Here is a 22,629-nt window from a genome sequence, read left to right on the forward strand (position 1 = left end):
GGCTTCATTGAAATTAGTGAGCACGAAACTCTTTGAGGATAGTTAGACTGGGTCTGCGGAGCTCAAGTGAGCTCCGTGTCAAAATGATAAATTTTAGATCCACAGTTCAAAGAAGAGCCAAACCATTGTACTTGCGTCCGATGATCTCTCACCGGGATTGAACCTAGGATCTCGTGCATCAGTGGCACGTATGCTATCCACTAGACGATTGAGAAGGACTTAGTTAAATCAATAGTTCGCTATTAACAAACTGTAGGTAACAAATAAGAAGAAACTTAAGAAGGGATAACTACTACTAAATTCCTGGCGGAAAATAAACGAAATATCTCATGCACTTTCTTTCCTCGTAGAGGCTAATAACAAAGAAATTAAAGTTAAAATATTAAGAAAAGCCAAAATTTTTTAACGTCGTATTTGCTGGTACAATGGCTGAGATTAAAATATTCAAAGTAATACTTGGAGCAAATTGAATCGTAAAGAACCGAGCAAGAGTTATACACTACAAAATATAATACAAAAAGCAATCAAATGAAGAGATCGCTAAAAAGATGTTATGGGAAAAGCACGTTGGAAACGTAGGTTTGTAAATTTACTCGGAAATTATTTGGGAAAGATATTGTTGAATAGAGCAAGAAAAAGATAGGAAGAAAGCTGAAGATTGTGTTATATGTTATAAACATCCTAATAGGATTGAATGGACCAGGACAGACTTCAATGGAATGTTTTTGTAGTTGTGGAATGAGTCTTTGTTCTTCGTATTCTAAAATCTAATAATGTACATAAGAATTATCCGTTATGTATATACATCCAAGATATTAATTTTAGTTAAGATAAAGTCAATTTGTGCATAGTTATGTAATTTTCATTGGGAAAGAAGTACCATGTTCAACCATAGTTTAAACGTCAAGCTTGTCATAAATATCTTGTAAACTATATTATATTAGGCAATTTAGCTGCCAATTGAATAAATTAGGCAATTAGTAACGAAGTAAAATCAATTTTCCGACATTATACGACATATCCTATTTTCCAGGCTAGTGACCACACTCATACATTGTAATATTTCTATATTGTACCTTTCAAGCATTTCATTTACTCCATTATTAAACCTATATGCATTTGAGAATATTTGTAAAGCATTTTGTAATTAGTTAAACGATTGTAGCAAATATCTATTTGTGCTATGTGCTATGTGCTATATGCATATACATTGTTATCTAATGGAAATAGAAACCTCATTTACTGAAGGGAGGAAGCTATTGAATCGTGGCACACACAAACACACACACACACACACACACACACACACACATATATATATATATATATATATATATATATATATATATATATATATATATATATATATATATATATATAATCTAGAAATAGGAATACGACAGACTGTTCCTAATTGAATCAGTGAGTGGAAGAACAATACTAGTCCAAAATTACACTTCATGAATATTTCAATACGAAAATTGTTACACTGTTCTACACATTGAAATTCAATTTTAAATTACATACTAACTTGAAAAGTATTATAACAATAATGCGCTGTTATATACATTCAAGAATTACTTTTGACATTAACTACGACAATATTTTGGGCGAGTATTGTTCTTCCATTCATTAATGCAGTTACAATATATACGTTGGAACGATTCCTGCTATTACCAGTTGAATTTGGTGTAGGGTACAAAGATCACTTTTAAGTATAATTCAAGCTCTTAAATTACAAAAGAAAGAATTTCAGTCTACTATAAATACGAAGTATCTGATGGTGGTATAGAAAACATATTAAAGAAGTAAACTAATGACTTAAAACTGTGTAACACTATAGCTTAAGAAAGCTGAAAGTTTATCGCAGCAGAAATAAATAGTAGGACTATATAATTCGCCAAACTGTTTAACTTGGAACCTTCTAACAATTATACGCTCTCTGAAATACTTAACCACTTGTCAGAAGAAACACGAGTTTGTCCCATAAATAAAGCGAACTTAGAGACAGAAATAATTATAATAATTTGGATTGATTCTGCTGATACTGCTCTTGGGGTAATGTCACACCTCCAGTCGAATGAATATAGACAAAAATTAGAAGAGTCTCAAATCACTCTATTACACAAGGTGTAATATTCTGAAGTATAATGTTACACCATTAAGTAATCTAAGGCAATCCATGGTTTCGTATCCTTGTGGTATTCTTGTCTTTGCTCTTCCTTATAACGATAAATTCATGCCTTATTATATTATTGTCCAGCAAAGAATCGCTCTACAAATTTGATTGGAAAGTTCGCAAAACTTTTGAATTACTCAAGTTATTTGTAGATCAATCGTGGTTTTAATTGAGGCAGAAGTGTACTTGTATTTCCTAAGTAATTTTCTTTCTCGAAGAATTTGAGATGAATATTTATTTGATTTTGCATAAGTTATCTCTCAACGTTGAAATAAGGTGTACTACATTTTAATTAACAAATTTAATCACACGTGGACAAGGAAGGGTGTTTGTTTCAGAATATTCAGAAATTCTAAAGTTTACGTTTAATAAAATGAGATAATAAATCATTTGTAGTATTTTCATTGTCGTCAAGAATAATTAAGACTTTTTGATACGTTGCACATTTCTTTTTCTGAGCTTTTGTAAATAACTGATCATTAGGTCTTTTCAAATTTATAAAATGCTATAAATGTTCTCAAAAACCGTAGTTTTTAAATCTTTTGTATAATGAAGGAATTTGAAGTTTAATTATAAACGTCATTCACAGATTTATAGCTATAAAACTGACTGACTTGTTACTATCTATTATTTCATTCAATAATATTCTGTAGATATTAAATGGCTCACCTTATAAATTCCTAGCAAACTTCAATACCTCTACGTTATTCTCAAACTTTTTTTTTAAATGGTGAGAGTCAGGAAAGAGCCTTAATTTTGAACATGAATGCACCAGAAAAACTTTACTCGATGCGCTAGTGGTTCATGAGTGAAGTCATAACGTTAAAAAATTAAGTTTCCCTCTTTTACTGTTAGTTTGAAGAGATAACACTATTTTTTACCGATATGATTTCCATCACGAGCTGCCATTGTCCAAACGTGACTAATTTTGCCTACATGTTAACCTCAAATATTAATATGAATCACAGCCCCATACTTACATTTTCGAACTTATCCTTGTTCTTCATATGTTGAGCAATGAATCTAGCCTCTCGGATAGCCACTCCTATCTCTTGAGAAAATCGTTTTTCTAGAGTGGGACTTCCATCATCGGCAAACTCGTGCCTCAAAATGTCATCCTCGGCACCAGGGAGAGGTAAAGAAAGTCCTTCTTCGAAGGATCCTCCGTCAAATCGACTATCAAAATGGGAAGAAGGAAGACCAGGAATATTATCATAGTCCATACTGAACCCCTTATCACAACTTCCGAAGCTTCTGAGCTCTGGAATTCCAAAAACACCAGCACCAGAAGGAGTAACGCCAGCTTTAGCGACACCGTTTCCGGAAATTGCCACTATCCCATCGCCACTACCTTCCCCAGTAGCCCCCGCACCACCCTCATCATCATCATCTTGTTGTGGCCTCTCCATACAGAGTATTTTTGGTAGCACCTGAATAAACAGTTTGCGAACCCAAGGCGCCATTCTGTGAGTCACAGGAGAACGGAAATTGACATTGAGCACTGCAATAGTCACTACAACGGATAATGTCACCAACACCATTGTAAAGAGAAGATATTTGCCCAACAATGGCACTGTTATCGATGTTGGTGGAATAATTTCGGCCAACAGGAGAAAGAACACAGTGAGGGAGAGGAGGATGGATATACATAGTGAGACCTTCTCTCCAGAGTCTGATGGCAAATAGAAAACCAACACGGATAAGAAGGAGATGCCGACACACGGGATGATGAGGTTCACTGTATAGAACAGAGTCTTTCGTCGAAGCGTGATATTGAATTTTATATCAGGGTAAGGTTCTTCGCAGCAACTGTAGAACTTCTCATTTCTAACAGCGGGGACTCGCATGATATCCCACTCCACACTCAAGTAGTAGTCTTGGAGATCGATACCAACATCTATCACATCTGAATCTGGCTTTTGGGAAATGTGTTGCAAATCAACCTGTAAACAAACGAGAATAATATGAAGCGTATACAGAATATCGAAACCTGATACTACATATACACACAAATGCTTATTTATGTTTTCTAGATATATTTTTAACTTATCACAGAGTACCTGCTTTGGAAGCAAATTATTCTCATATGAGAAAAATAACTAATAATAACTTTCATATGTTATAAGATTGACCCTTCAACCATAGATTCTTACTGTTTCTTCCTTTTAAAAAAAACACCTGTATTTACTCTCGACCCTAAAATTAAAGGACGAAGCAACATAACATGAATTTCACACTATTTACTATTGCAGTGCTTGTCACTATCACTTCAGAAGGTATTATTAACCAATTTAGCATCTAGGAACAAAACTACTGAAAAATTGTATATCATTACTAAATCCATGCATACCCTACCCTTTCTCTTTTCCATTAGTTGTGAAAATTGTTACTAGATTGCATGAAATTCGTGTATCAAAGTGTAATGACGTAGTTTTATTTTTCTGTATACGTGAATCATTTTCGATTGTGAATTTGATCGTAACCTAGAGATCTGCAGAACGTTAAAAAACCTGAACTCACACACAGTATGAGTAGTATGAGTTCAATGTTAATATGCTGTCTGAAAATCAACAATGGAAGAAAGATGTCGAGAAGCTACATTTCGAAGATAATATTCATACCAGTAATGTCCACGTTCAGTCGAGGACTATGTGCAGAAGTTTGAAAAGACATGAGATCTAAACTAATATCCTTGCGAAACATTCTTAAAATGAAGGACAACAAATGTTCCTAAAATAAATGAGAAATAACGTAATTAGGACTGGGCTCAGCATCACTAGAAATCTCTACAATATTGGACGGTGGTATAAGTAGTTTTAGCAGGAATTGTTTTCAAATTTTATAGTACAATTGTGGTAGAAAACGATCCTAACTGATTCTACTTCAAACTGTAATTTTGCTTTTGTTATAGCCTTAGTAAACTCTAGTCAAACACAGAAACAATTATGTTAGTCATGGCTTAAGGATACATAAACTTTTTAATTACCAAATGTCAAAGAAATCGTAGCAGCTTTTTATCTTCACATACACGCAACTATAGTCACTACTATTAAATCTTGGTCAGCCACATCACTAGAATGTAGGAATTGTTTTATAAGCAATTGTCTAATATAGCAATTGTTTACTGCAGTTTATAGTTTACTGCAAAACTAAATTGTCACGGTTAAACAGAATTACATGATTCCGTACAAAGTTTTCCATAGTTAAATATTGATTTAACACACTATTGTTATGATACTGAATGAATTGTTTTCAAAGTATATATAAAATAAATTCACATAAAAAATAAACACCAAAAATTAAAAATGTGTCCAAATATAAACTGATTTTAAAACATAGTGTATTCTAGCGCAATGTTGAGAACGAATCTGACCGTAACCAGTTTTTGTGAGATTCACAATTTCTCAAATTCTTTAAATTTAAAAATAATATTATTGTTTCCAAACTAAACAATGAGAAACATTATTTTCTCTCTGATATGACAATTTGATGCATTATAACACACTTGTATCCTTCAGCATTTAACATACGAGTAAACTGACCTTTGAATCGGAAAGTGTTGTCGACTCCTTACGAAATTACCTACGCACTTAATGCTAGTGGATATATATATTGTTGATGGTTCACAATTAATAATTGACCGTAATGTTTTGCAATGCATGATAGTAGATATTGACGATGACAATGTACTTTGCTAACTTTAACCTAATTTATTTGCAGTATATTGTCCAAATATTTTGCTTAAAGATAAGCTATAGCTCAGTTACCTAATGAAACTAGATACACTACTAAAACTGTTCCTTTCAACTATGATTTGTTACTTAAAAATACTTAAATTAAAAACCCTAACCTTTCCCATCTCCGGACTTGAATATAATTGAACATCTATTGTCAGCTTTGGAGATGCGAATCCGGCGTAGATTTTCACCTCCATTACTTCTAACGGAATTGAGTGGCGCGTTGCATGCGGAATAGTGTAATATTATTCCACCTGCTACCGTTTAAGACTCTGTTCCACGTCGCGTCAGAATTTTTCTAACAAGGAAAGTACTTGGGCTCGAACCGGTGGAAACTTACAAAAAGGAAAACTTGTGTAATATTAGCACCCCGGAAGCAAACAGTGGTGTCAGTTTTTTTTTTTTTTTTTGCAAGATAATGTAAACGTCCGTAAGAGCATGGTAAAGTAGAGCACGTGCCATAATTACAGGCCGTCTATAAAGTCTGACCCCGGGCTAATTTTGCGGAAACGGTTGGGTGGATGGAAAAATCGGCGCAAACGTATCCCATTATTGTTAGTGGTACACATTTGGATGAAAAAGTTATCCCAGGGTCCCCCGGAGGGTTCTAGAAGAGACCAATTCACAATTTTCAAATGGTAAAGGGGGTCAAGTAGTATATCGTTTGAAAGGTATTGTGAAAAGAAACAAGGTGCAACAAGTCCCGAGTTTGTATGCACACTTCATGCAAAATAGTGGTTAGACTCTTTCATGACAACTGTGTTGACATTTTGACTGCCTACCATTCTGTACAGGGTGAGCGTAGAGACTCGGGACTTGATACATCTTGTTTCTTTTCACATTACCTTTCCAACGATATGCTACTTGGCCGCCTTACCATTTGAAACTTTTGGTTGGACCCTGTCTGGGACCCTCCGGGGGACCCTGGGACACAACTTTTTCATTCAAAATGTGTGCACTCCTACAAATAATGGAATAGATGTTTGCCAATTTTTCCATCCACCCAATCCTTTTCTGCAAAAATAGTCCGGGGTCAGACTTCATGCTCTACTGTGCCCTGCTCTTGCGGACGTTTACAGCATTTTGCAGAAAAACGGACATTATTGTTTGCTTTCGGGATGCTATCATTACACATATTTTCATTTTTTGTGCGAATTCGCCCGTTCGAGCCCAAGTACTTTCCTTGTTAGTGCAAAAGATAATCCAACGCCATATCAGTCTGGTAAGTTAAGTATTTTTTTTTAGATATTTCTATTATATTGATAGAAAACAGCGACTAGTCATTTGTCTGCTCAACTGTCGCAACTGTCTCGTCGGAAATTGACTGTCTCCCGCTCCTCTGTTCGTCGTGAATTTTCGTACGACCAGCTGCAAACTCCCTACACTACTTGCGTACGTTTCTGACAATTACGCACTACTTGTCATACACTTCCATAAATTGACGATGAATTTCAATTGGTTTAACGCCTTTGCGTTAAAAAAAAACAAATAACTACGCGACCTTTGCACTTGGCGGCAGCTCCAAAGGTGAAATCCATTACAAACGATTGCCAAGCGAAGACTGAGGTGTGCGCAGGCATATTTGCATGTAGGGACACAAGGAAACAGTAGTGTTACCAACAGCTGCATGAACACCTTTCCTTCGTCCACAGCGCTTTGGAGATCTTACTTTTGGAATTGCCCTTATATATATATATATTGTAAATTGTCAATACGTCCGTATTGAACGGAATAATTATAATTAAAATTAAATAAAAAAAATGGATAAAAATTATTACAAAATTAAAATATAGGTTAAGTTTACTTTAAAATTGTGTCAAACACTTTGTTTTGTTTATTTGGATTTAGTAAAAATAAAACAAACATCAGTAAAATATAGTAATGTTATGATAACGAAAACAACAAACAACAAACATGCAATGTAAAAAATTTTGTAAAATGTTAGTCAACAAAAATACATAATTTTGGGATATGTCAAAATAGACAAATTGCAAATGTAAGTGTCTGGAAATTTCAATCACTTAATGACATTGCAGAAACACAAGTTTTGGCAATGAGATGGGCAAACACTAAAAAATGTCAATGGATGATGTAGCAGTTTCATCAGCGGAAAAAATAAAATAAAAAGGCCATGTTTCAAGGAATTGGGATAAAAGGTAAAAACAATAAAAGGAAAGAGGTATCAAAGTATAGTACAAAAAACCAAAAAAACTAAAAAAGGCATCAAGTATTATTCAATTAAAAGTTAACAGATATTACTCTAACAGTAAATGGCAATACCAAGTTTAAGGTCTAACCATCATTAGTCTACAAATCCCATCCAGGCCAGCATACAACAGAGAACAAGCTCTTCATCATCATAAAAAAAACAAAGTATGTGTTCCCATCTAGCCTGTTATCAAGTAAAAAGTTGCCAAAATTTATTAGGTTATAATCTAACTCTTGTTTTACATATCCGCTACATTCACATACACATTTTACACTTAACAATGATCAAAAAATTTAAATACATAAATTATCACAATTAAACACCTAAGTTGTTATTAGCATTTCCCCGTTCTAATCTGTATGTTGAGTTTAAAATTTCCTGAGCATTTCAAATAATGTCCAGAGGACAATCTTCCTGCGTAACTAAGCTACAATATCCCAAAATTAAAGGCACACGCAAGGGGGTTAACAATATATATATATATTCTTTTTGTAGACGATCGTCATATATTGAAAATATCTTTACGATTGGCGCTCTGTACAATCCCATATTTTTTTATTTAAAAATTTACAGAAAATGCCTGCTAAAATTTTCAACTACCTCCTTTGGTGCGTGGCATCCGTGAAAGTGAAAGGATAAACGGAAGCCAAGATTTTAGTGGGTTCCGAATATTTTTCTCTTGGCCCGTCACAATTCTTGTAGTATGTCTGAATGATCACAATCACAAAGCATTGGAGTATATGTACGTCGCTTTGAGACAAATTCTAATAACTATTGCAATATGAAATTTCATGCAAATAAACTACAACTAATTAGGAATACTTGTTCAAAATGTAAGCTTCGTACAGTTGATCTCTATTGTACTTATTTAGGGATTTCTACTAGGCAACGATAGATAAAGTCAAGGTAACATAATCCTAGTGCAATTAGTTGAAAATAATCTTACCATGTAACCATCATACGTCCATGATCCAAACTTCATAAAGCACGTTTGTTCGTCGAATGGGAAATATTCGACATCAATTTCACAGAAAGATTTGTAAATTGCCGGCGGCTTCCATGTCACTTTCCCTGTATGATTCAATATAGCTTTTGTCATGATGGTTACCTCATAATTGCCGTCAGCACTGAAATGTAAAAAGAGGACATTGATTAGTTCCCCCTAAATATCATATTTCCATGCAGAATGCTCTTGATAACTTCATAGCTATGGACAGAAAAAGTTTATCTTTACAGAAATATATATATATATATATTGAACATTTAAATGGAATTTCAGTGAATTTTAATTCCGTAATTTTGCTAATATTTGATACAGTATACTATTGATTGTTGTTACAGTGATATATTTTGTTATTGGTATTCAGTCGTTAATAATTCAAGAAAGTAATAATAAGTGAAATTCCTATTAAGAAGTCGAATCAAAATCTCTTGTTGGATCGGGAGAGACAAGAATCACAAACTTGACTCGTCGTGACAAGTGGGTATTCTAAAAACTATCTTATATGCTAGTGACGCGATAGTTTTTAATGCATAGAGCATTTACCCAGTGATCGTTTTTCTTGCTTTGTTCAACGTTGATTCATACACATTTTTATTATATAAAAGTAAACAATTTGGAATTCAAAATTTAATTAAAACATATACAATTAGACAATGAATTTGGATACAAACCGTTCGATTGGATTTGACTATGTTGCTACATGAGTGTTGTGATGACGCAATGCGCACCACAATATTGTATAGCAGGGATTCTCAATCTTTTCTACAGGAGTATCATCAACACATATTAATTATTGACACGATCATAAGCAGTACGTACTACCAAAAGCGGCTCGCGTACCACCAGTGGTACGCCTACCACAGGTTGAGAAACCTAGATGTATAGCTATAAACCTAGCGCATAGTTACGTTAGTTATTTAGTAGTGAAGATTTTTCAATGTTCTACAAAGAGTGGTGGTCTTAAGGGATTTTACATCAATCGTCATTTGCTTCTCCAGGTATGCATCTCCTACAATGTGCTCCCACTGTTACAATGCTCCATTGTTTGCACTTTTTTCTGCTGCATGTTAGTCATGTTCTGGCAGATTGAGACTTCAAGTATCAATTATGTTTATTGTACTTTCTAACTGGATAAGATAGATTATGTGAATTCATATCCTCAAATTGCAAACACATTGGATACTGTCAATATATTGGAGTACTTCAGACCAGAAATTAAGCTAGCAATGAAGTTAAATGAATTATGTTGAAGACCTACATCTCCTTGGGTATCAAATGTTTCAGTCGAAGTGTCACACAGTTCTTCCAGTGCATTAACAACCTGATCCAGTTGACTAAAGTACCTTCAGAGCTTCTGCTTTTGAACTCCATCGAGTATCACTTTCGGATTTCAGAGTAATTCTGACGTACTTTTGAAGAACACTACCGATGAGTAGATAGAAGACAAGCAAACGTTTTATTGCCTTAAGGAAAGTGACTGCTAGAATGTTAATGTGCGCAGCATGTATGCCAGCAAAATTCAATGAGTGATTGTTACACGGAATGAATACGGCAGAAGGATTTACATTCCGCACCAAAGTTTGAATTCCAGAATTTTGATCAGTCATTGTGACCTCATGTCATACACTTGACCTTTACAATCTTGGATATCACGTCCACTACGCTGAAGTTCATTTAATATGTCAGCATAAATGATAGCAGTCTTTCAGTAGCAATGAAGTCAGTAAGAGTTTCACGAATTTTAACTGAGTTTCGCTATATCTTCACAAACTGAGTAAGTTTCAATAATTGTTCCACATGAGAACAAACAGAAACTGAATATAACACGAAAATATTTCGCGCTTTTCAGAGCTTCATCCATATCTTGGCGAACTTTTTTTTCCAAGAATGTTAATTTAGTTAATTTTGAGTGTCATGAGAAAAATAATACAAAGTTCTTTGTTCTCCATTCTTCGTGTTATTCAATCGATATGGCACATTTAATGTACAAAGAAATCAAGTTCACTTTTGGTCATTTCGAAGATCTCTGCTTGAAACTTCCTTCAGAGCTTAAAAGATTTATATCCAGATATTGTAAATAACTTATAATGTAAGAAAAATGTTAACTTTTCCATGTATTTAAGCGTACCATACAAACTTTAAGTCTTTTCTTCTCATAAATTTAGTAATTGAACCTGATTCTCTTGTGTTCTGAACGTCCCTAAGTAGTTTCATGATCGGATCAAACTTCAACAGAAACTTTATTTGAGAAAGGATCTAGGAATGAGATTTCTGGGCTTTCGGCATCTATGGCCATTTAGCCCGTCACGTATGAGGGATGACGTCCCTCGGCAAGCACGCTATCCGGGGAAGGGGAAGGAAGGAAGCGGCCTGGGACCTATAAGTTAGGTACCACTCCGGCATTTGCCTGGTGTGAATGAGGAAAACTCAGGAAAACCTCATTCGAGATGGTTGCCATGAAAAAAGCTTTTTTACACTTTTCGACCGAGTGCCCACTGGGAATCAAACCCGGGACTCGCTCGCATCGAAGGCGAGAGCGTTAACGACTACACTACGCGAGGCTACTTCCCGGATTCGGGTTTTCAGTTATAGGCTCTATGTTCCCGCAAAAAGGAAGCTTCAATTCTGCATGTAATAGAATTACTGAGATTATGCATTTTAAAATATGTTCTCTCCATCTTTGGCCGAGAATTTTATTTGTCTTTGCAGATTATCGTCGATCAGTTCACATTTGTTCATGCGACGATCTATGGATTTTTTTATCATTTCCAAGAAGCTGACCGATGATTAGAGCTGTTTTTATAGTCCTGAATTCATGGATTCAACTTTCTCCAATTTGAAATACAGTTAGCTGTACAAAAACTGTTCCTTTCATTCTTTCATTAAAGAATATGATGCAACAGCAATAAAACAACGCTTGCTTATATCGGGAGTAGCACAGCCAAACTATGGAGATCTTGTATCAATTTCTAAATTTTTCTTGAACCAGTCTTTCGAAAGAAAATGCTCTGAATTACCTTATAAAAATGTCTTTATTCTGTAATTCTCTTGCACTGATCTCAACCCTTAATTGGCTAAACGTATGAAAAATTGGGAACTTCCAGCAAGCAATATCATAAAATGCAACATTTAGAATGTACTGATTGTTACTAGCTTCTCGGTAAGTGGATTCTTTTTCGGTACCGTAATTTCCATCAGTTGGTAGTCCGTATCTACTAACTCTGACAAGACTTTGTCATCATATGATAAATTCGTCATGGGCGAAGGCTCATCCTGATCTCACTACTTGAATCCAAATATATCGAAAGAGATTTTAAATTTGCCGAAGCAATGGTTTCATAATTGTTCTCTTGCATATGTTCGGGTTTATTACATCTGCTGCTAACTAACTGCATTTTGAACTGGGTGTACTCGTGAGATATATTTTCATAAACGTTCTGGAAGCTTTAGGTGTTTCTTTCTGTATATCAGCTTTTTCCTTTTCCGTTTTCCTGCTCCAATGGGATATTGACGCTTCATCTTTAGTGATCAAAGAATAATACTGGTACACCATCTGTAAAACTAGTAACTCTAAGTAATCTAAAGAATACAAAATGTTTATACGTACCTAGCTTTACCATAAACAATTACTGCTGATGTCCAGTATTTAATATTTAATATGATGTTATGATCAAATAAATAAATAAAAAAGTAAAATCCTTCTGCACTATTACAGTTCGTGCAAAGAACGATATATGAGTATGACTCAATATTGCATCACAAACCACCATTGAGATCTTCCATTAATTAACCAGAAATTGATCGTATGCGCCAGTTTCTAGCAGGGTTCCCTCAGAGGGTGAGACCTGGGGATAGGAAAACCGAAGCCATCTTTTACGCTGCTACTGCTTGGAATTGCATTTTCTTCACTGACAAATTTTTAGCTGGTCATAGCGCCGAAAGAATGCATTTCTACATTCAGTTTAGTCTATACCTTTCGTCTTGGTGTCAGGAATCACCTCCCAAATGTTCTCTATTTTGTTTTGAAAAACCCTGTATATTACACATGAAAAATGTAGTGCAGGTACATTACGGACTTGAAACAGAAATTTCTTCGTTCAGCCATTCCCGTTCGAACATCTTTGATAGATTTGGATAACTTAACATATTGGATGTAACTGAACGACTCTACACTGAGAAAAGTTCGTTCTCCGGACAGCGGTATATTGTATAAATATACGGTATCCTCTTGCTTACTACATAAATCAGTATGGAGCATACGTTATCCCTATGCTACATTGGCACTGCCCTTAGATGTCACATCATGCCGTTGCAGCGTGTTTCACACCTAACAGTTTTCCGTATATCATATGCATATACTTATGTTACATCCCTCAGCTATATATTATATACAATCTATTTGTATGCGAGATTCTGACCGCCTATATTGTTTTATACGGAAAGTACGTATAGATGGAACATTTATAGGGGAAGTTTAATAAAACATACATTTTCAGTTATACGCCTGCTGTACATTAAGTCCAAAAACTACGGGAATTACGCATGTAACCTACCTTTTTTAAATATGCCAACTACAATTTTTTCTCAGTGTAAGATCATTATTGTGTACGTTCTTAAAAAGTACGTTCTTGACGATACGCGTAAGAACCCTTGTATTTAATATTTTTTTCAAACTTCTATAAGAAGTGCGCATAGCAACTTCTCATTAATTTCGTTCTCATTTCTACCGCTATTAGTCTTTCATTTTTAATCTACAGAGGCCCCGGGAACGCCTACGTGGAATTTAACTTGATAACAAGGACTTTGTAGAAGGCATGGAATTTTAGAATTGTTTTTACATGGCAACTGGCTTCAACACTATCTCAATGTGGCCCGTAGCTTTAAACATGTCTCTGTTGCTTTATCAAACAGCGAATGGAGTGTTAATATGGGAGATTAAGTATACTTCTCATATTGTATTAAGTCTGTACTTTTCATCTAAAACTTCCCTTCATTAAGCAATGACCTCCGTTGTTACGATTCAAGAGTGATTATAAACCAATATATAATTCCACTCTGTAATCCTATTTTAATTACCATGAGATGACGGAAGGCACTTGAGATTTCTCTTTCGCAATATAATGATCAACTAATTAAGAGGTTTATGTTAAGCACTTATAGTTTTCAAGTGAGAAACTTAATTAAAATTTTAGTATATTTCCTGTGAAATTCATAACTTTACAACAACACCACCAAAAAGTGCAATTCTTTTGTTTAGTCTTTTCATCTTCGCATGAGAACCAAAGGAACGTAACTCCAAAAATGCGGTTTTCGTTTTCCTCATGTTTGAACATAATCTTGAAAGCCCCACTTGGTATAAATAGAACAGAACGCCATCTGTTCTCCTTGTCGATCATCTGTTGTAATGTAGTTCAATTACCATCTTATTAAAGACACATCTTTCTAAGAAAATAATATTTTTGTCTCCTCGCCTGTAAACCTACGAAAATGGAGTTACGTCCTTCTGGTTCTCATGCGACGATATATGAGATTTAGGTATACTTTTCTTCCACTCAACATCTTTGGTGTTGTGGATGAATTCGTTGCTTAATTTCTTTTGCCCTTCGTGCCATTCACGAAGCTAATGGATTTAGTACTATTTTGCGTGCTACGGGCAATCGATACGTGCTACAGTGTGGTAAGGTCAAGCAGTTTTTCAAAAACCCGAAACCGGTTTCGGAGATAAAACAAAATGTCAGTTTTTCGGTGTTTCTAGAAACTGGGTTCCGATGATGAACAGAGACACTTTTGATGCCGTTTAAATCCAAATTCAGCCCCGCAACTTGGGGAGAATATATATATATATATATATATATATATATATATATATATATATATATATGATCGAAAATGACCTGATACTTTTGATGCCGTTTAAATCCAAATTCAATCCTCTTTACCGTTTATGTCCAAAATAAAATGTATTCTCTCCGTGCTAACATTTTATAGTCCAGAGTATACTTCTCTTAAAGTTATTAAAGAAGTAGCGGATACTGGGATGAGTATATACTATTTTTTTGAATACGGTCGAGCGTATACTTACCAAAAGTTCTAACATTACGTCACTGTAAATGCGTATATGCGGTAGTAAATATATGATAACCTTCTTCAGTTTCTTAACAGATACATAACCAGCGGCGTATTTACGATTTTATTTCGGAAGGGGGTTTCGCCAACTGTAATCTTGAAAATGTGGAAATTCTGCAAGATATTACATTTACTTTAATATAGTAAATAAAATTTCAGGGGGGCTTAAGCCCGAACGCCATTGTACATAACCAATGTATTATTAATAAGCTAATGCGAATTAAATGCCCGCTCCAGAAGAGTCGTTTCGAAATACAAAAAATAAAACAAAAGAAAAGCTGATTAACCAAAAATAGTCGCAGTCTGCAATTACATATTTTTCCATGACTTTGCCAACGATTGAGTTCTGTGTCGAAAGAAGTGTGTAGTCTGTGATGCGAAGAAATCCTCAACTGCACATGGTATCGTCCAGTCATCAGGGAAGATCTCCCTCAAGAAGTGATCGAGGTGGTGGAATAGATGGTAATCAGTGGGAAAGTACGGTGGGGGACAGTGGCGTAGCAGCTGCCCCCGCAACCCCCGCAGTGCGGGGGGGCCCCGAGGTATGGGGGCCCCGAAGTCTTGCGATGAATAAAGTAGAACTTCAACCTTACTTCTCTCGGTTTTACAACTAGGGCCCCTTCTCTATACTTTGCGGGGGAGCCCGCAAAAGTGTGCTACGCCACTGGTGGGGGAAGAAGTGTTTTGTACTACAATTCATTGAAATCATTCCTGGTTCTTTGCGCAATGTATCCGGACACCATGTCTGTTGATCATTGCTGGATGATTGCGAACACATTTATGGTGACTTTCATGAAGTTCAGCTGTAATGATCTCCAGTGATGATTACGCTTCGATGGAGAAAGTCGTTATGGTTCATTCTTCCTATAGACCACCGTACCAGAAACAACACCTTCTGGAGTTTTGAAAACCATTCTGGACGTTGACCACGATCCAACTATTGTCCGAACTGCTTGCGAATGGTTTAGCAGATTCACTTTTCATCTGAAGTGGCAATCCCATGCAGGAAAAGCATACACTCAGAGAGCTTCACACATCTAAAACGGCGATTCTTCTTGGCCTGCGTCAGCTTATGTGGAAAAATGACTCCATTTCTTCACCTTACCGATTACACGGAACCGCCAAACGACGGTATTATCATATATCAATAACTCGTCTTCAATCGCACGAACATTTTTTCGAGGTTCTGTTCCCACTGTGATAATGAGGAGCTCATTCGAATGTGGTGTTGGTCAGTGCCAACGAAGGTAATTTTTTAATGTTGTGTCACTGGAATGAAATTTGATAAACTAATGATGAATCCACTCCTGGCCCTAATACACTGTTATTGTTTTCTTTTTTGGCTAGGTGTGCAGAATGTCCCAGTTTGAATCACACACAAAAAGTCGCAATTGTGTGTACTCCATGGTGCACTTCATACGACACTGCATGTCAACGCATTTCCTCCCGACTCTCTGGATACTTCTGTTGCATTCAGAGTTTGTAGCGTTAGACATGTGACCCTTTCCCATTCCTGTGTTGTTCTACTGAGGTAGGTTTCCCTGCAGACATCTAAAGGACATTTCATTCGCACGAGCCTAATACCTTCTCATGTAATCTCATGAGGCTGTTAATGACAAAATGATGGACATGCGTTCTATTTCAACTTATTAAGAATTTATCAGCATTGAATTACGGATTAGAATGGCCATTCGCAAAATAAAATCACTCTATTGTGTCATTTGTGGAAGAATAGGTTTCGTCAATCTGAAAAGATTATACTGGTAAATCAAGAATTGATTTAAAAAAAAAAAAACTGTCTTCAAACATTTCTAAGCTTCCTCTCATAATATGAGTTTTTTCTTATTACATTTCTGTAACTTTCCTGGAAACCACGGCTTAATCTGGAAAATAATTGTAGTTCTTGATAGAAAAGTTTCCAGTACGCTCATACTGGACATCTGGATAGTAGCAAAATTTTGTTGCTTACACTGGACTAGATTGGGTTAGTAACACGTTTTAACAAAGTTTTAACATGTCTCTTCTAACTCATTACGAGCAAATTCAAATAAAACAAAGTTATTCTCCAATCATAACAGGAATACTATTCGCTGCTATTTGCTATCAGAACGAAATGCTAAAAGAAAAGGAAAACATCTATGTGCTCCGAACCTGGGGGCCGAGGGAGTCCGGGATATTAACGTTTTCTAGGTTCCCTCCGTATTTGTTTTAAAATTATCATCATGCTTTTGTAGATGATATCTAACAATGAGACACACATAAATGAACGAGCCCCACATTTATTTAGATATCGGAACCACTAGTATGTATTTATTTATTAGCAGATTTCAGTTACAATCGAAAAGTCATTTTACATTGACTCTTTAACAACTACAAGAAAAGAAAGAATTTGGAAAGAAGTCTGCTGTGATCTATATGTTAAAGGTAACATCATTATCTTGGTGAGGTACTAAACCCTGCGTCGAAATTTAAGTCTGCTGAGATTTCTTGATTGCGTAGAGCCCGAGATAATCACTCGCCTATATCCTATCGTGTTTAGACCTAAAAAATCACAAGGAAATTCACATTTTTTCGTTACTCGATAAAAGAAAACCTATTTTAGTGTTTTTTTATTTCTTCTTCCGTTAACTCATACTAACGCATAATATTAAGAATTTTCGTGTCTATTTCACGTGCGAAAGTGGTCGCACCTGTTTAGAATATCTTCTGTTTATAAAAAGTGAGTACATCTGTTAAACTTGAATGATAGTTTTGCCCATGAAACGAGATGAAAAGTATCGATAAATATGAGAGTAGCAAAGATAAATATGATTTAATGCTGTTATGTGACGATCTTGGTGGACCACTTGTAACGCAAAAGAATTCTCAAAACTTGTAAAAGAAATTAAGAAAAATAATCAGGGCTTAACTTTTGTAAAAAACTTACAAAGTGAGACGAGACGAGACGAGAAAGAATCTTTGAGAGTCGAAACAAGACAAGACTTCTACAAAATTTACGGTACGAGATGGGATAATATTTCTCTTCTCGTGGGAAACATTATACATGAAATATTTATATTTTATATACCGAAAACTTGTGTTTTACCAGATTTATCGTATGAGTTTAACATTTTTTGAAAAGTAAATACGCTCTATTTTTTGTAAGTGTCCACAAAATTAACAAATATTTTGTTATCTGTTAGCATAATATGTTTGTCTTTAATTGCTAGTTCAATTTAATAGTATTTTATGCAGTCTTATTGACTTTTGGGGAGATTTTATAGTTTTAGCGAGAGAAAAAAATCTTAAAAAATAGGGGGCGCGGTGGTTCAGTGGTAGAGCGTTCACCTCCGGTGCTTGGAGTATCGATCTCAGCTCGCGCCGTGTGGACCTTGTGGTGGAAAAACACCGTGCTCGTGGGTTTTCTCGGGATTCTTCCGTTTCCTCCCACTTCTTCATTCCATCATTTCGTTCATTTCCTATAATCACCGTCTCCTTTAGTCTAACCGGCATAACGTGGGTTCAATTTAATAGTCAGTATTTTATGCAGTCTTATTGACTTTTGGGGGATTTTATAGTTTTAGCAAGAGAGAAGTATACTACATTCTATTATATAGTTTTCGTCAACACAAGTTGAAACTTTTGGTCTATTGAATGAGGGAGACTGTTTAATTTCCGCATGAATAAAACACAATTGAAAAATATCGGTTGTTTTCCGTTAGACGACCAAGATATTGGTTTTGTTTCGAAATTACTAGGGTTGAAGTTATGTTTGTGTTTTAAACGATGACTCTACGGCAAAATCACTCTCGCAGAGAAATGAAAAATGACAAAGTAAGAGAAAAACAGTAAAAATTGCCAAGCAAAATAAAAAAAGCGATTCCATCAAGTTTTAAAAATTGGAACTTAACCTGCTTGTCTGTCCATCCGCCCGTCCGGGAATTAAGAAATGTCTAGAACTACTTGATGGAAATGTCTAGAACTACAAATTTAGTCAGGTGTAGGGTTAAAAGGTAAAAATCAGCTTCGTTGATTGACGCTATATTCAAACCTTGAGTGGTAAAAATTAAACATTTCCGGTTTTTACGTTATCACTACATAGCAATACGGGAATAGATAGCGAAAAGTGGTTTTCTGCAATCGATTAAGCGACCTAAAAATAAATTGAGTAACTCTTTACTCAAATCGGAAGTGGTGTAATTCCACTACAACTTCCGGTTTTAATACTAATTTATATAGAACAAGAATGATAAGAGATAGGGAGAAACGTTTTTTAATACTTTGATGTAACGGACTTAGAATAGGGACCATCTATCTTAACCGATATTCAAGCCGAAAGTGGCAGAAATCAATTACTTCCGGTTTCAACGTTGGTCGCCATTGAATAAAAACTGTAATAGGCAGCGAGGGGTGGTTTTCTGTAATCAATCTAGCATCCTAAGAATATGTTCTATGTCCATTCTAATCTCTCTACAACCAAAAGTAGCAAAAATCAATCATTTTCGGTTTTACGTTAGTCTTTATAGAGTAAAAACGGTAACAGACAGCAAAAAGCAGTTTCCTACGGTCAATTAAGCATCCTAAGAATCACGGAGAGAATTCTAATATCATTTCTGGTTTCAATATTAATTGAAAAATATCAAACCAAACTCCTTTACATAGTGTACACGTGCTACTTTTGAAATTAACATACTTATATTTTTTCTAAATTTTGAACAAAATATGTAAAATGGTACTTTAAACATTCAGATTTCAAACGTCTGAGTTTATATATTATGAAATAACTGAAATAGTGTTATGATATAATTCACTAGAAGGAAATTTAGTAATATTTTATCTCAAGTGCTTCATTTGTTTAATATTTTGAGTTTTTAACAAAATATCTCGCGACGCTATTGATGCTACCACGCGACACACCAAGGTGTAGTGGCACCTAATTTGGGAAGCTCTAGTTTAGAATATAAATTGTGACGGGGTTATATTTAAACAATTTGTTGAATTTTACGTAGAATGACGCATGAATGGAATTATATGAAAAGTGTCTTCTTCAAGAGAATATTTAAATGAGGGAAGAATTGTATCACAAATTAAAAAAAAATTAACTTTTCCTATAAATTCTCAATTATATTTCCATATAAAATTTGTTTGTCAGTAAGAATTTAATGCGCTATGAGTACGAAATACTAATAGTACCATAAACATAAATATACACTAGTGATCCTGGCTGAAGTTCTGAGTTTTTCACGTAAACCTCGATAGTGATTAGGATTACATGTTAAGTAGTATGATATAATCTAGGTGTTGAATAGGAACGATAAATTACAATTACCAACTCGAAAGAAAGAAAAACTATACTGAACTCTGGAAGATATATAGATCCTGACAAACCTTCTGAAAATTATCAGTATACGTAAGTTAACCGCTTGCCTTTACTGAGTATATTCGTATCTAAATATCATATTGCTTGCGTGTGTTAACCTCAGACACGGTAGGGTTATTGAGAAATTGAGGGACAATTGTCCCTGAGTTTAATATATACGAGGCGCATCCAAAAAGTAAGTTCCGATCGCCTGTAAAATGAAAGATGAACATGGGAAGAAAATGATTTTACTACTGTAGAGTTAGTAATTCATAATCTACTTTCGACCATACTCACCATCCTTGTTGAGGCATTTATCATAACGCAACACCAGCTTTTATATGCCTGTGTCAAAGAACCAGGGCTGGAACCAGGGTATCACAACCGTCTACAACCTGCGCTGTTGAAACATTGTGCGGCCAGAAATAGTTTCAAGTGGATGAACATTAGGAAGTCACTGAGCTTGATGTCAAGGTTGTAGGGGGCATGGTCAAAGACATCCCAACTGGCCTTGGTGGGACATCGCGGTTTTCGTCGTAGACATTAGTGAGGCCTGTTGTAAATTGTCTGCATCATCTTCTGACCATACCTGCATACATCTGGTTCATACATTCTACAAAACTGCTGTGGATCTTTGACACTGACAGCTTCTTAACGTAGGGAAACCTGGTTGCCGTGCGTACCTCGCAGTCAGTGAGACATTGTATACACGGAGCCACGTTTACCGTACTACGGTTCTCTCGCCACTGACTACACAACTGCACTCGTATCACGTATGGCTACCAACATGTTCCCTCTCTACTTCTGGGTTAGTCCCTCCTGCTCGGACTTCTCGTGCCGTCCCGTGTCACTTTCGAAACTTATTTTCTGAATATGTATATCTCGTATTAATCAGTAGTATAGTTCAGTAATAATGAAAAATTTGGAATTCTACTTATATAGGTGGAGAATCTTGCTTTATCCCCCTCAGAGAACAAAACCTGAAATTATCCTCCTGTTAGACATAACATGATATATAAGGATATAACAGCGTATAGATTTTATGAAGTTCTGTTAGTAATTTATGCAAATATACTTCTTACAAATAGTCTCCTATAGTCATAATTATGATTAAATTATTTTATTTTATCTTGAGAAAGCAAGCACAACATAAACCGTAAGTACAGTTCTAATTTGCTAAATGTTGTACCATTCGAATAAAATTGAAGACCGAAAAGACGTTAATTGAATGTCGTTTGCGAATATCTTTACGACCTTAATACATCGCTCTTATATTTTAGATATTTCTAGTAGAGTTCTACGATAAACCACAGGAAAACTTTGGTGCTTACATTAACAAGCTATTCAATATTCCACTACTGTGATAACAAAACTTACGATGTTTTAAAATCCAAGTAGATTATGATTTGAGAATGAGAAAATACTTTAAACTGAAGTGAAAGCATTCACTTTACACCCCACGGTTATGCCCTTTAGGCTAAAGGAGACGGATGATTAATTAAACTAAATATTATGAAAGCATTACTAGAATGAGAATGTGGAAGGACACAGAACCAGGGACTCCTTGTACTCTACCGCAGAGCGTCTGGACTATAGGAGGAAAAACATATAATTTTGATTGATAAATACATTTTTGCGCATTTTTTTTAGCAGAGTGGATAATATATAATAAATTATTCATGTTTCATTAGTGATTAGCCACCCATGATCTATGTCTCACACTGAGGATCATTAGTGTAGGTAAAATTTAAAGCTGTATAGAGGAACAGAAACAGAAAGAAAAAATAATGCGTATTTATCTGGATGAACTATTGATAATTTTAAGTTGATGTGTAGGTGAAATTTTGCGTGTAATTCACAGAAGAGAAAATTCGCCCTGGTAGATTTGATCTCGCCTACGCTACCAAACTTGCTCTCAAGCTAACCATTGTTGCTATGCGTTGAAGATAATTGGACTGAGAATATTAGAGAGAAGGCAAAGTTAAGCGAGTACAGTGACCTGAGAATGAGGAAGCATAACTGAATTTTCACTTCAAA

General features: G+C 35.3%; 1 protein-coding gene across 2 annotated transcripts in view; it reads right to left on the bottom strand.

Annotated features, from left to right (window-relative positions):
• nAChRalpha1 (nicotinic acetylcholine receptor alpha1) overlaps positions 1 to 22,629 on the bottom strand; it is a 778,319-nt gene that overhangs the window by 13,681 nt on the left and 742,009 nt on the right. For both annotated transcript variants that reach the window (XM_081734054.1, XM_081734053.1), the window contains 2 exons: positions 9,072 to 9,252; positions 3,160 to 4,122 (listed from right to left, as the gene is read on the bottom strand). In XM_081734054.1, coding sequence (XP_081590180.1) covers positions 3,160 to 4,122; positions 9,072 to 9,252 — 1,144 coding nt within the window. The remainder of the gene's footprint in view (positions 1 to 3,159; positions 4,123 to 9,071; positions 9,253 to 22,629) is intronic.

This window comes from Thermobia domestica, chromosome 12 (assembly GCF_964235325.1).
Source record: "Thermobia domestica chromosome 12, izTheDome1.hap1.1, whole genome shotgun sequence".
In the NCBI taxonomy this organism is placed as follows: Eukaryota; Metazoa; Arthropoda; class Insecta; order Zygentoma; family Lepismatidae; genus Thermobia; species Thermobia domestica.